Source organism: Benincasa hispida, chromosome 1, assembly GCF_027475165.1.
Source record: "Benincasa hispida cultivar pf3 chromosome 1, pf3_genome.v1.1, whole genome shotgun sequence".
NCBI lineage: Eukaryota > Viridiplantae > Streptophyta > Magnoliopsida > Cucurbitales > Cucurbitaceae > Benincasa > Benincasa hispida.
In genome coordinates this window covers 19,726,485-19,741,456 of record NC_143478.1, presented here as the reverse complement: position 1 = coordinate 19,741,456, position 14,972 = coordinate 19,726,485, and the positions used below count along the sequence as shown (strand labels likewise).

General features: G+C 30.3%; 1 protein-coding gene across 1 annotated transcript; it reads right to left on the bottom strand.

The window, feature by feature from the left end:
- Positions 1-1,769: 1,769 nt before the first annotated feature.
- LOC120070166 (putative protein phosphatase 2C 35) lies at positions 1,770-5,799 on the bottom strand. Its single transcript, XM_039022020.2, has 4 exons — positions 4,550-5,799; positions 4,041-4,172; positions 2,588-2,809; positions 1,770-2,366 (listed from the first exon to the last, which is right to left on the bottom strand). The coding sequence occupies exons 1-4, from the start codon at positions 5,471-5,473 to the stop codon at positions 2,355-2,357; spliced, it is 1,290 nt and encodes a 429-aa protein (XP_038877948.1). The 5' UTR covers positions 5,474-5,799; the 3' UTR covers positions 1,770-2,354.
- Positions 5,800-14,972: the final 9,173 nt, after the last annotated feature.

Sequence of the window (14,972 nt, the reverse complement as noted above, 5' to 3'; positions counted from 1 at the left end):
AATGGATTTTGCATAAAGTATAGATGCATCTAATGTAAAGCAAGAAATAAACGGTGGCGAAGTGTAGTAGATCAAATATGTGAATTCATAAAGAAACCGATTGTCCTTACAAGATCAATACTTATAGGCGTTCTAAGTCTCTAAATTTCAGAATTATACAAATTGAGCTAAGATTTTCTCATATGGTGGGATTTCTTCTATTTATAGGCGTTGTTCTTCATCAACTTGATGATGGGGCAGCATTAAATTCCATACCCTGGTCAGTCGCTTGACACTCAGATACTTTTCAGACGCTAGTTGTAGATGCCCAGGCTTGCAAGTGGTGATTTGACACAAACATCTTGAATCAATGAATCTTTCTTGCGTTGAAACCCCTTCGACGCATGCCTATGCGTTGACGTTGCCTGCAACACTTGGAATCTTTGTTGACGTTGCCTGCTACACTTGGAATCTTTGTTGAAATCTACAATATTATGCGTTAGCGCCGCAGTATTTCAGTAATAAACACTCTTTTGCATGAGTTTGGTAGTGTTTGAGTAATTCCATGCGTTTCTAAGAATGATGAGATTTTATCATTAAAGACCCTAATTGTTCCAATTTTTGAGTGATAATAACTTTATTTCTACAAGTTATCACGAGCATATTGTTCTCAAGCCGTTTTACGTGTATAATGTCTCAAGTTTATTTGTTGCCTTATTGATTTTATTTTGGGAGAACTTATTGGGTAAAGTTAATTTATTTTGTTTTACAAATATTTGTTGATCGATCTCATGTAAATGTCATCAATGATATGGCATTATTGTACAACATTTTGGTGAAAATCATGGATAAAATTGTGAGAAATTTAATTGCAATGATTTCAAATGACGACAAGAAAAAATTCCATTCTCCCTTGCATCTTGAAATATGACTTTTTTTTATGAAAAAAATACTATTGTAATATTGAAAAAGAAGCAAACAACGAAAAATTACTAGCACTTGGGACATTGAAACTTGCAAATATTTATGCAAAAACTACATTTTGAAAGGATTAGATAAATACACTAATGGTGGATTTGGCAAAAAAAATTGATCTATAAAATGATTGATTCCAAAATCGTGATAAGATACGATGAATATGTCTCACTGTTTGAAATTTAATTATCTTTTCATATAGATTTTTATATATGAAAATACGTAAAAATTCTTATGAATTATGGAAAGGTTAAAACCTTCATAAAATCTTATGTTATTGCAGGGTATTTGAGAAAAGTTATTATTTCCAATTGATAATCTAAGTCTAAGAATATTTGATAACAATTTAAAAGAGGTTAGGATATGTTTGAATTGGCTACAAAATTTTTGTATGGTATTCCTAATCCTAAGATGTGAATATAATAATTCACGACATACATAATGAAGATTTAATACAATCAAACAACTACTTTCTAGTGAAAGTATTACAATTGGCTTTATAAGGTCAAAAGATAATATTTCGGATCCATTTCATCAAGGTGAGATTATAGTAACAAGAAACAGAGAACCGGGCCGCCAGATATGGCTTACCAAACTGCTCCGAACCAATTAACTGATGGTTCGATCTGTTGGTTCATCATTCATCAATCATATTGGGCTGGTTGTTGATGGGGTTCATCACTTGGTGCTATTAGGCGGGAGTGGTGAGCCGCCAATGGTAAATAATAATACATCAAGTTTAAAAAGTGGCATGGTAATTGGATAACATAATTAAGAGTGATGTTAGCCTAGTAAAATATGTGGTAACAAATCACTAAAACATAGCTTCAGAGGAAAGTTCTCATTCGAAAAGCAGTCATCCCAAACTTACTATAAATCATCATCCCAAACTAACTAAAAGTCACCTACCAGACATTCAGAGCAACACATTTTCATGTACAACACTGTAAAGTTGTGTTATTAGCAGAATGCAGTCAATAATCTCTGTACAATATCATCATATATACCAATTGCAACTAAATTCAGATGAAGGCCTTCACAAACCACCAAAGAGATACTCATCTAAGAAACCAAACCACCACCAACAATGCAATTTCCTTCTCTGTGAATTGCGTTTGATGGAAAACGTCGTTGATTTCTCATATTGCCTATCTGCAATCATGCACGTTGTCAACCTTTTCTGAGTATACGATAATTTTATTTCAGTTGTCTGCTTTCATAATTTCGTTAGAATTAGCTTGGAGCAATTCTAAGATAGAGGGAGAGCATTATGTTTTTCCTTGGACATACATACTCTTGCGGTTAGGACTGTTACTAGCAACGTTGACGGTAAAAGAGCTTCATTACAAGTGAAATGAACAAATTTTTCAGCAGCGAGGGGAAGGCATGCCCCCCGCCCATTAGCCCACTTCCTGTTACCAGACACAATAATATAATATGAAGTTTCCAAGAAATACACTACAAGAATTATAAAAGATAACTGCAAGAAACATGACAGGTGGTTAAGCCTAAACAACATGACAAGAAGGTATGGAATGGTTTTAAAAGCTTCTGTACCAAATAAATAGAGGTGACAGATTTAGCAATAATGCAATAGTAGTGAATGTGGCAAGGAAGAGATTAAAATACTCACCACTTCTAATGGTCGGTGCTGCGCAGGAGATGGAACGACAATGGCTGTGCTCCTGTTCATCAAACCCACATGCTGAGAGCTGTGCAGATCTGAGAAATCACTTCTGAAAGAGCGAAAGGCCTCTGAACTTCCAGTGGTAGCTGATATCTCAGAAGTTCCCCGCTCTGAATTTGAATGCCTTATACGGACCCCATTCAGCCCGACGGTTCCAACACCACCTGACTACAAGAATTAGGATGAAGTTTAAACTAAAAGAATAACAAAATTTCACACAGCTAATTTTAGTCTCATAAGTACTAAAGAAGAGGAAAACTCGATTACATGCTATATGGAAGAGTACCTGACTACAACAATTAGGATGAAATTAAAACCAAAAGGATATGGAAATTTCACATAGCTAACTTTAGTCCTTATAAATGCCAAAGAAGAGGGGTGATTAGTTCCATATGGAAGAGTACCTGACTATAGCAATTCAGATGAAGTTTAAACCTAAAAGATGAGAAAATTTTACACACCTAACTTTAGTCCTCTAAAATACCAAAGAAGAAGGAACATGATTAGTACTATATGGATAAATCATATTTACCTGATTACAACAATAAGAATGAAGTTTAAACAAAAAAGACTAGAAAATTTCGCACAACTAATTTCACTCCTCATAAGTACCAAAGGAAAGGGAAACATGAATTGTACCATATGGAAGAATACCTGATTGCAGCAACAAGGTTGAAGTTTAAACCAGAAATTTTAGTCCTCAAAAGTACTAAAGAAAAGGGAAACTCCTTTTTAATATTATATATATTTGTTTATGAGAAAGATGAATCATAAACTTCTTCTTCTTCTTTATTTATTTATTAATTATTTTTTCATATGAAACAGACAATTAGATTTAGAACAATATGGAAGAGTACCTGGTTACAACAATTAGGATGAAGTTTAAACCAAAAGGATAATAGACTTCCACACAATTAAGTTCAGTCATCACAAATACTGAAGAAGAGGGAAACATGAAAAGTACTGTATGGAAAAGTGCCTGATTACAACAGCTAGGATGTTATTTAAACCAAAAGGAGGATAAGACAATTTCACATAGCTAATTTTGGTTCTCTTAAATATCAAAGAAGAGGGAAACATAACAAGTACTATATGAAAGAGTGTCATAAGTCAGCCAATTTTCGGGAGTCTCATATTATTGTCCATCACACAATTCATCAATCTAGTTACAAGAGGATAATGGTTCTTTTCTCACCAAGCATCACGGAATTATACTAGATCATCCCAATCACACATGATATTCAGTAACATAAACCACCTCACTAGTACAGAGGCTAACAACCGACATTCAGCTAGCTCCATAATTGCAAAAAATCATAATAACAATAACAGAGAATAAGAGCAATGGAACGGATGTACACATTTCAAATTAGCACCGGAAATAGATAGAATTTCATACATTAGAGAGGCCTTTGATGTGAACAATGATGATTGTTATATCATCTGTCCGGTTTTCATGCTCCAACCATAGCTTATATGATTCTCCAGCAATAGCAGAGCAGGCATCCCGTGGATCAGTATACCTTGCAGCCTAAGTGAACATTTCGTTAAAGAAGAATATGAAAGGAGCTGATTTGAAATCAGAAAGTTCATAATAATGGGACATTCACAACCAAGAAGTCCTCAAAGAGCTATAAACATGGGATTTGATCAGAATTCAAAGGCACCGAACAGTAGGATGACTAGATGCCATTTTTGTTACCTTTCCGTCATATGAGATATTCCAAGAGATAACAGAAGATTCAACAGAGAAAGAGAAGCACATTAGTCTCTTTCATAAAATTTTCTTGTTTCTTGTTTTAAAAAAAGAAACAAACAAAGAACAAATAGAGAGAAGCTGCAAGCATCAAACGTTGAAACACTAAATCAAGTCCATTCTAGAATCTAGAGTTCAGATAGGCAATGTACCATATCAACAACAGCTTGACTTGTAAGGAACTCGAAAACTCCATCGCTTGCAACGACAAAGAAAAGATGGTTTGGAGTCAGCTGAACAACTGAAACCTCAGGGACAGCAGTGACACCAATCTTCTCCGCTGTACTGTCTCCTACACTCCGCGTAAACGCAGTACCAGGATACAAACTATTAGGAAACCACAATCGAGGAGGATCATTTCCCTCACTCTCCTCATCACCCCATACTTGAATATCCGGATCTCTAAGCCCCTCAATTTGATCAATGGTCAAAACCCTAGCCCCAGCAAGCTTTACTCTCTCACACTCATCCTTCCTAAATGGTGTTTGATCATGAGACATGTCCTCAGCCACAATTCGATTCCCATCTTTAACAGCCATTACTGCCCTCGAATCACCCACATTCGCAACGTAAAGGGTATTCCCAAGGACAAGAACAGTAATAGCTGTTGTACCACTCATGGAATCATCAATCTCACTATTATGCAATTCATCATTGGCAGTCAAAAATGCCGAATTGTAAGCTTTAACAGGATCTTCCAACAATCTTGAATCATTACACAGTAATTGCACAACCCTATCCTTAACGAAATTCGAGCACTGCATTCCATATTGACCATGACCATCAAATACACCGAAGATATGAATATTCGGGTTACCTCGAATTTGTGTACTAACACAGAAACTATCTTGGTTTTCTTTATCAGGGGAATCAGGGTAGTAGCCGCGTTGGGTCAGAAGCGAATACTCCAAATTGTAGTTGTGAGAAGGCACACGAACAGACTCCAATGACCTTCCCGTTAGTATATGTTTTCCATGTAAACTACACGGCGGGGCATCACCAAATTGGGTGATATCGCCGTCGGAAGACGGCGGGTAGCGACTGGAAGTGCAACACTTTCCAATAACACAACCCATTACAGAGAAATTGCGAAAGAAAGGTGAAGAATGTAAGGGTACCCAGATTATATAAAGCGAAAATCAAAGAACCCAGAACCTTGTTTTGTGTGGCGGACGTTCGGAATCGCAATGTGATAGAAACCCATGATTGAAAAGAACCAAATTCGGAGGAAAAACAAGTTTCTTAGAAGGAAAAACCTCTTCTCAGATTCTCATTGTTCTCCTTCCTACAGGTAGAAGCGAAGGGTAATGAGAAGAGAAGCAAAGGGTAATCGTTACACCCATTTCCCCAAAAACTTATGAGCAAATAATATGATGGGGGAAACTCTTTTTAACCTCTTTCCAATCCAACGTCATTGCATTTTACCAAGTTGCCCTCCAATTCATTGTTCCTTTAATTATTTGTGGAGTATTTTTCCATGAAGGGTAAAAAGGAAGAATTACTTTTTGGTTAATGAGCTTTTACAAATAGGTCACTTTAGCCCAACTTTTTTTTTTTTTTTTCTTTTGAAAATTTCAATTTTCAATCCTAAATTTTAGTCGTATCAATTTAAACTCTAAACCTTTATAAATTTACGAATTAAATCTCTTTTTTCAGATTTTGTTCAAAAAATGTCATGCAAAACATATAATTATTTTAATTAAACTTATATATTGCTATAAGCAAATTAATTTAAACTTTTTTTTTTATTAAGATTACATTTGAAAATCGCTCATGCATACAATTCTTGCATTTGAATAAAATAGACGATTAGAATTGACGCATAGATAATTTTGAAAGGAAATCTTAACTAAAAATCTAAATTGATTCGCTTTTAAAAGTTTAGGGGTTTAATTGATAAAATTATAAGTGTCATGCGATATTTATCAGAATAGAATTAATGAGGTGTATAAATGAATACATTGTTTAGTATTTAAATTGATACAATTATTAGTTCAATGTTTAAATTTAATACTACCTCCAAAGTTCAATGGTGTAAATTGATATTTTTCCAATTTTTTTTAAAAATGCATCTTAGACCCTAAGTTTAAAATGTCACAAGACATTCTTTTATATTCAAAATGAATGTCAACTGAAGTTTCATGCATGATAACTACCATGGTCAATTCAATGTCAAAAGCTTATAACAAGGCATCCAATAGGTAACATAACTAATATTAAAAAAATAATAATAAAAACTTTAGAATAAAACAATATTATTCTTCCAAAGCTTATAAGATAAGGTCCAAAGTTTTCTAACATTTATAACCCTAAATTTGAGATGAGTAAAGGGAAGGCCATTAAAATTTGTGGATATTTTGATGAAGAAATTGAGTGTTGGGAAGGTAGTCAAAGTGACCAAGAATTGAATATTCTTGTTAACTTATTCTTTCATTACCCCGTTTTTTCTTGCTTTCCAAACAATTCATTTCCTTTTCTCTTCCTTTCATTTTCCTTTTTTTTTTTTTCTTGCTCTAATTTTGTGGATTTTTTTTTTTTTTTTCACAATCACATAACATACAAAAGCAATCAAAATCAAATCTTTTAATATATAAAAAGGTTCACTTTATACTAATTTTGGTCCCAATTGATGGTGATTGATTTTAATTTTAAATGGTTTGTTTCTTTTAAATTTCCCAATAACCCTATTTCTTACGTTTTCTATTTTGGAAAAATTCTTATAAATAGAAAATTTTCGAAAATATTTATAACAAAAAGTTTCAAAATATCTTTTTTTCTAGAACTATTTTTTTTTTATTAAAAAACCAAACTTGAAATCTATGAAAAAAATCTTAGTTTTATATTATATGTTAAAATGTCATTTTGATCCTTATACTTTAAAGTTTTTCAATTTTAGTCTCTTACTTTCAAATGTCCAATTTTAGTTCTTGTACTTTCAAATTTCAATAAATCTTAAATCTAGTCGCTACTATTAGTTTATTATGGATTTTTCATTATTTTTCTATTAGTATTTTCATTATAAATTTTGAAAACATATTCACATATTGTGTTTGTTTACATGAACGTTATTTTGATTATTTAATCAATTTCGATAAAAATAAATCTCAAGGGACTAAATTTAAAATTTATTAAAACTACTAAAAGTACATAAGTTTCAAAGTACAATGATCAAAACGATATTTTAACCTGTATTTTGATTAGAACTTTAAAAATAACATTTTTAAACGTAGAGTTAGAATACAAAATAAATAAATAACCGATATTCAAACCCTTTTTTTTTTTTTTTTACAAAAAGATCAGCAAACAAAGTCTACATTTTATAGAAAAACATATTAAAACACATTGTGAATCATATCCTCACGTATTAATGAAAATTTGAAAATATAATATTTCTAGGGAAATTCTTATAAATAGAAAAATCCTAAAAATATTTACACTTTATAGCAAAAAAAAAAATTAAAAGTATGAACTTTTTGCTATATAATGTAAATATTTTTAAATATTTTTTTATATTTAAAAAAAAAACTCCATGTTTCTAATTAGTCAAAAAAACATTATATTTGGAATGAATGAAAAACCTACCACATAACATTTAAAGAAAAAAAATTCCTTTTATAAAAGGTTGCTCTTTCTAGTTTTCCTGCCCTTTTTTGAGATATACTTTTTTTAGTTTTATGTGGCTTTAAGCTTGTTGGTACATGTTTTGGAAGCTTCTCATTGTCTCATTGGCAATAAAGAGAAAATAGAGAAAATTTTAGGAGAGAGGATTTTGAAAAAAAGAGAGATTGAGTGACACATTTCAATGAGATAGGGGGACCAAAAGTGTATCACACACATGACCAAAATGACCCACCAAGATTCTCCTCATTTTTTCTCTCTTACTTTATTTTTTCCCTTTTTTAATTACATATCCTTTCCCTATGTCCTTTTTATTATTTTTTTTATCTCAAAAGTATGCCCTTTTTTAATCAACCAATCATTGTTATGCACATGTTTTATCATTTTTAATGTCAAATTACAAAAATCACCCCTAAAAAAAATTTAGTACTATTGAATACTATAGCATCTTTGTTCACGCTATAAACTTATATTCATAAGTACTAATGAATCTCGCGTTAATGTCAATAGATCTTACTCTATACTTAAAAGCATGTTGATGTGGCACGTGATAAATTGAGGGAACATGGAAAATTTTTAATACTCCAAAAATTTTCCGCCTAAAATAGGGTGGTGTTTGTAGTTATACGCTCAAACTTTTAATTTTAAAAATTGAACCTTAAACTTATACAAATTTTAAAGTTAAACCTTCAAATTTATGTAATTGTAGAAATTGTAACAATTGTATAAGTTTGAGGATTTTTATTATTTAGGTGTCTAGTTTTTACTTCTGTTATGAATTTAAAAGTCTAATTTTAATATTTGTAGAAGTTTGAGGGTCCAATGTTTACAATTGAAAATTTGAGAGTACAATTACAACTACCATCATAATTCAAGAATCTAATTTTAATAACTTCTTTTAGAAAAAAGTTTGTAAACCTAACGTTTATATTATAATTTTGCTAAATCCTAGTGTTTATATTGTTAATAATGTTAGATAAATTTGTACAAAAATGGTTAGAATATAGAATAATCTTAAAGTAAATGAGAAAGAGACATCTATTTATCTAGTCTGACTTCAAGTGAATTTTATTTTTATTAATTAATTAGTGATCTTGATTACAATATATATCATCGATTATAAGGTCATAAATTTGAATTTTCACTGCTAAACTAATATCATCTTTATAATTAGAGTATACACAACCACATTCTATCTAAGTTTGAGGCATTATTATTTCAAATTTATTCCATGGTTTTATAATTTTATATAAATTGTGGCAATTTCTATATTTTACCATGCAAATTACTTTCTTAACCTTTGTGGTAATTTTTCCCCCTTTTTAATTTCCCTTTACGGTAATTCATTCTCAAATATAGTGGGAAAGCATTTCTTAAATTAATCAATAAATGGGTTTTTTGAAACTATATATTTTCTAATTTTTGTAATAAACAAGATGTGGATGATATGATTTGATTTGATGTCTTCAACTGGAAGGACGTTGTTGTCATTTTGCAATTTTTAGAGATGATGTCAGTCATGATAAGATTAATATGGAGGAGAAAAATACTTTTTCAAAATGCATTTTTATTGAGTTCTCTTCTAATTTTTAAGTTTCAAAGTGTTAATTTGTAAATTTAGTACTTCCATTTTTCAATAATATTCACTATTAGTCAGTTATATCAATTAATTTTAAATAATTTAAAAATTATAATTAAATTAGCATTCATTAAAATTTTAAAATTAATTAAAAATCTACGTAAAAAATATTTTATATAAACTAACAAAAAGTCAACCTCTATTATTAAAAGTGAGTATTAATAGAAATTCAAAGAAAAAAGGGTAAAATATTTAGAAATTTAGGAATTAAATGAAAAATATCTTGAAATCTATATAGAAAATATAAACTATAATCTAAACTTAGAGGCTAAAAACTTAAAATGTGATATTTTGAATCTAATAATTGACTGGAAATTAATATGATGTAAACATCTTTTGTAAGAATTAAGAAATGATTCATTTTTTACTTCTAAACTTGTCATATTTTATTAATTTTGTACCATGAACTTTTGATTTCATCAAAATTGATAACATGGCACATCCAACAATTTCTCAATGAACAATAGACTTGAAAATTAATTTTTATATATATAGATATAGCCTAGGTAACTTTCACTTTATTCTTTTTTGTTGTCATCTTTTACTTTATTTTTTGATTTATCTAAATTTCCTTTCTTTATTCCAAAGAAGACACCTTTTTTCGCACGGGTGTTTGAACTATAATTGACCATACGGTTTTCTTTCTTTTCTTTTTTTTTTTTTTTTTTTTTTTTTTTTTTAAATATATATATATATATATATATATTTTTTAAATTTGTTTTTTTTAATGAGTATGAAAAATCATAAATTAAAGGGAATTAATTTAACAATTAAAAAGCAGTATATTTGGACAAATTTTCGATGACCATTAGTTATGACCACTTGAATCATTAATGAATTATTTCAGCCGTAGGCCCGTAGCTATTGCTTCCTTTATGGGCCGTATTGGGCTGGCATTAGTTGGGCTGGCTTTATCTGGGATCGTCTAGTTCATGTGGACTGAATGACCCAATGAAGCTTTCATTATTGAGAATGGGAGCGTATGACAGATTGTAGAGTTTGGTTTGAAAAATGGCAAAACTGATCAATAATAAAATTTATGGTAACCTACATGACATACACTGATCACAAATTTTTAAATCTTCATTTTACCCTTGTCTAGTTCGTAGCTTTTATTATTGATAAAACTACAAATACATGATAAATGTAAAACATAAACAATGACCAGGTTGTATATAGGTAGTTGCTAATGTCTCAGTTATCCACTTTCTCTCTAATCTATTCATTTGAAAAACTAAAAATAACCATAACCACATTCCTGATTTTTCTCACATAGTTAACTTTTTAAGGCTGATTTTATTATTAATTTAGATTCTGTTTAACTACTCTTCGAATTAATCTTACTTCAATTAAATATCTAGATTTTTTACAAAATTTATATTTTAAATATTCATATATTATCAAATTTCATTTATCTAATCAAATTTTAAATTTATTCAAATGTTTGAATTCTTTTTCATTATTTTATACATAGTCTTAATAAATTAACCGGATATTTTTTCATATTTTTGAAGGTTTAAATTACTTTGTATATATTATTCGATGTACATATTTCATATTTAGTCACTATTTTAGCGAGGGTTTTATTAATAACCATGATATAAATACAATGTAAGTGGAGAGCTTGATTAGTAACAAAGATGTAAATAGAATGTAATTAGCGTACTTGATTAATAACCAAAGTAATCATATTATAATCTAACAGATCCAATTTCAATTTCAAAACTGAAAATGATTGTCATTCCAAATTTTTGCCTTCTTTTAGAATTTAAATTTATTTTTAATATTCAAATTAGATTTTGCTAACTTCTTCACAAACTGATTTAAAATAAATTAATCTCTTTCTTATTTTTCTCCTCTAATTGATTCAAATTAGCTATATGTTTTTATTTGACTTAACCATTTTTCGAAAAAATTCAAAATAATCAATCTTTAATTTGTTTATCATCATTTTGATTTTAATTTAAAATATATCTTTAGATTTTGCATTGTTTTATTCATTTTTTATTATTTAAAATTCGAATTGAATTTTTTTTTATCCTGATTAAGATTTTACTTAATATTGTATACATATTATCATCTAATAAGTTGTATATTTCATTTAAATTTTATCATTTTTTATACTTTTTAATCACCTTTTATTCATTATCATCTTATTATATTATTATACTATTAATTTATTTTTTTTATAAACAAATAAGTATTCACTCTTGCAATCTTACTGTTTTTGTTAGTTAGATTTCTTTCCTAGGTTTTGTGGTTGATGGAGTTATAAATATAATGTAATTGTTGAAGCTTAAAGAAAAATAGAATTATGAATACAATGTAATTGTAAATAAACGAACTCCTCTCCTGATTTTTCTCTCTCGAATTATATTTGAATTTATATTTTGTTATCAAATTAGATTTTATCTAACTACTTATTGAATTAATCACAACAAACAAAAACTTACCGACTTTTCTCTCCAATTTATATTTGAATTTATCTTTTATTATCAAATTTGATTTATCCAACTAACTTTCAATTTTTTTTTTAAATGTTTGTTATAAATTCAATTGTATCTAAATATTTTTTTCATTATTTTATAAATATTTTTATCAAATTAATTTGATCTTTTTTCCTTCATATTTTTTATGTTCTCAATTAGAAACATGAAAAAAATGGCTTGTTGTACTTAAAAAGAAACAAGTAAATGAGAGTGAAAATGTTTGAAATATGTGCGTATATATATATATTGTTCAATTTATTATTAATATTAATATTATCATCATCATCATTATTATTATTGAAATAAGATAACAAAAAACTATAAGTCTCATTTTTTCATCTTGTTCACTTAGCTACCTCCAAAATCTCTTTTTCTCCTTCTTAATCTCATGTCTACGATCGTTGGTTTAGCAACCCTTTCTTGAATTTCATCGTCTTGGCTAGCTTTTGACGACCACCCTCGCCAGGTCACCAACCTTTTTTGCTTGGACACATGTTTCCTGCTTTTGTTTTTATTTTGAACATCGTTTTCAATAATGACGTTATGCGATGACTAGTATTTAAAGTTGACTTTCAAGATCCTATGAGCGAAATTGTCATATAGAATGAAGACAGTGAAACTTTCTACAACTGGTTTGGAAACGCAACCATATTTCTAATAATCACATCATCCTGAAGTTGCAATTCCTTCAAATACTCGTTTGCTAACAACAACCTTACTAGCACAATCAACTTTGCTTTTTCTCACCTTGGAGGAAGTCCATCATTGTAGACATCCATAAGTTTCTAATGACCCCCACCGTCTGGTCGTCATTTTCCCTCGCAAACACACGTTCTATAGGCAGTTGGAAGCGTTAAGGACCATATTGGGTGATTTTTAATTTTGCTTCTAAATTTTTTATGTAGAGTGTATTTGTGGTATTCGTGTTGTTTTTTAAGCAGTGTATTTTTGTATTCTCGTTTGTACTTAATTTTTGTTGTTTTAGGGTAGTTTTGTCATTTACTATTTAGTATTTTCTATTATATAAATCCATTTTTCTATTTTTATAATTGTAAAATATTTTTGCCATTTTTCCAAATGAAACTTTTAAGTTTTTCTATTTATCTTGTCAAGAAAATTTCTCTGCAAGTATACAACCCATTCTACAATTGAAAACACCCTTGGGTTTCACATTCAGAATTGGAGCGATTAATGAGCATCTCTCTTCAATCCTTCTGCCTATATAATAGAATAAAGTAGTGAAGAAAGTGCTAGCTCCAACCATGAGGGACATTGGAAGGACGGGATGACAACCTCATTCGTTGTAGATGTGTTTATCCATTTTCTCGACACCATACAGAAAAGCATTCTTGATATCTAATGGAATGGGATTTTGAGCACTTAAAATTTTGGGTGTAGCAAATACTCCCATCCCAAGTAAAAAGGAATTGGTCTATGGTCGATTTAGTAATAAATAGGAATTTGTAGTTCTACCTCGTGAAAAAAAATGGATTTCTTTTCTATAATTAACTATTCCTTTTTCTTTCAGTTTCGAAAGAGCACGGGAAAAGAAAGACCACCTATTTACTCAAGAGGTAGTGGAGGCCAACTAGCAATTCCAGAAAATGATTTTGCTTATTGATCCAAGTAAGCATTAAAATCTTCCATCGACTAGGTTGGGCGGAGCTTGAAGAAACGAGCCCAGAGACTTACTTACTTCATTGCTTTTATGATTCCCTATAGGAAAATAAGATGAAGTTAGTAAGAGGATAAAGGGTTAAGGATTTACCCGACATGAGATATCACATTGTTCGAGGAACTCTAGATGCTGTCGGAGTAAAAGATCATCAACATGAGCATTCTAGGGCATTGTAGATTCTTATCCAAGACTTATATCATTTAATGATGCCATGTGAATTGCTAGAAACATGTGAAGTGTATGACTAGCAACATTTACCACATCAACGACAGTTTCTCAAAATCTTTCCCGCGATTCTTTCGAATATGGAATGAGTCAATCATCGACTCTAATGGCACGAACTGATCTCTTACTTCTATAGATGGCATGAACTTGCAATCTGTGGTTAATGTCGGTTCGACAGAGACCTTAAGAACCTCTGAACGGAAACTTTCAACATTGATGATATGTGGAGGATTCGGCCTCATGCAACTAAACCCTTCCAAGGAGTAAGTTGAATGCAGTGAGGATATCTATGACATAGAAGGTGGATTGAAGATCAAAAGGCTTATTTTAACATTGACAATCAACCTGCCTCCTGCTTGCCTTAGATTAGAGCTGCAATTGGCTAAAAGGTGTGTGTGTATGTGTGTGTGCGTGCATTCGTGCGTGGGTGCCTGTGTGCGTGTGTTCGTGTGTGTGTGTGTGTGGCGCGCTGCGTGTATGTGTGTGTGTGTGTGAAATCCTCCACCGTAGACTAGTTTGTGTCCCCGGTTTGACCCCCATCCCTAATCAAATTGAGATTCATTGCCCTAGTCGGGATGGGTACCCACGGGAATTTTTGCCAAACCTAATCAAAACGAGCATAACTAACTAGCATACGAATAATGGTAGATAAATAATTTCATATTAGGTGGCACAACTTTATATAGAGTTAAAATTTTAGCTCATCAACTTCTAAATTTGTGTCATATAGTTTTTAAATTTTAAAAAATATATACTAGATCATTGATATCTTGATTTGTGTGTCTAATACGCAGTACATCCATTTTTTTCTAAAAAAAATAATGTAACTTTTGGCTACAAAATTGAAAATTTGAGGTTCAATTAGAAAGAAAAACAATTTTTTTTTTATCAAATTCAACAATTAACTTTTAAGCATTTTTAATATA

Bases quoted from the DNA above. Each gene is read 5' to 3' on its own strand.
- LOC120070166 (XM_039022020.2), bottom strand. From the start codon at position 5,473: ATGGGTTGTGTTATTGGAAAGTGTTGCACTTCCAGTCGCTACCCGCCG. The intron at 4,173-4,549 runs GTACATTGCCTA...ATGTTCACTTAG, and splicing joins GTCAAGCTGTTGTTGATATG to GCTGCAAGGTATACTGATCC. The intron at 2,810-4,040 runs GTATGAAATTCT...TAATTCTTGTAG, and splicing joins ACATCAAAGGCCTCTCTAAT to TCAGGTGGTGTTGGAACCGT.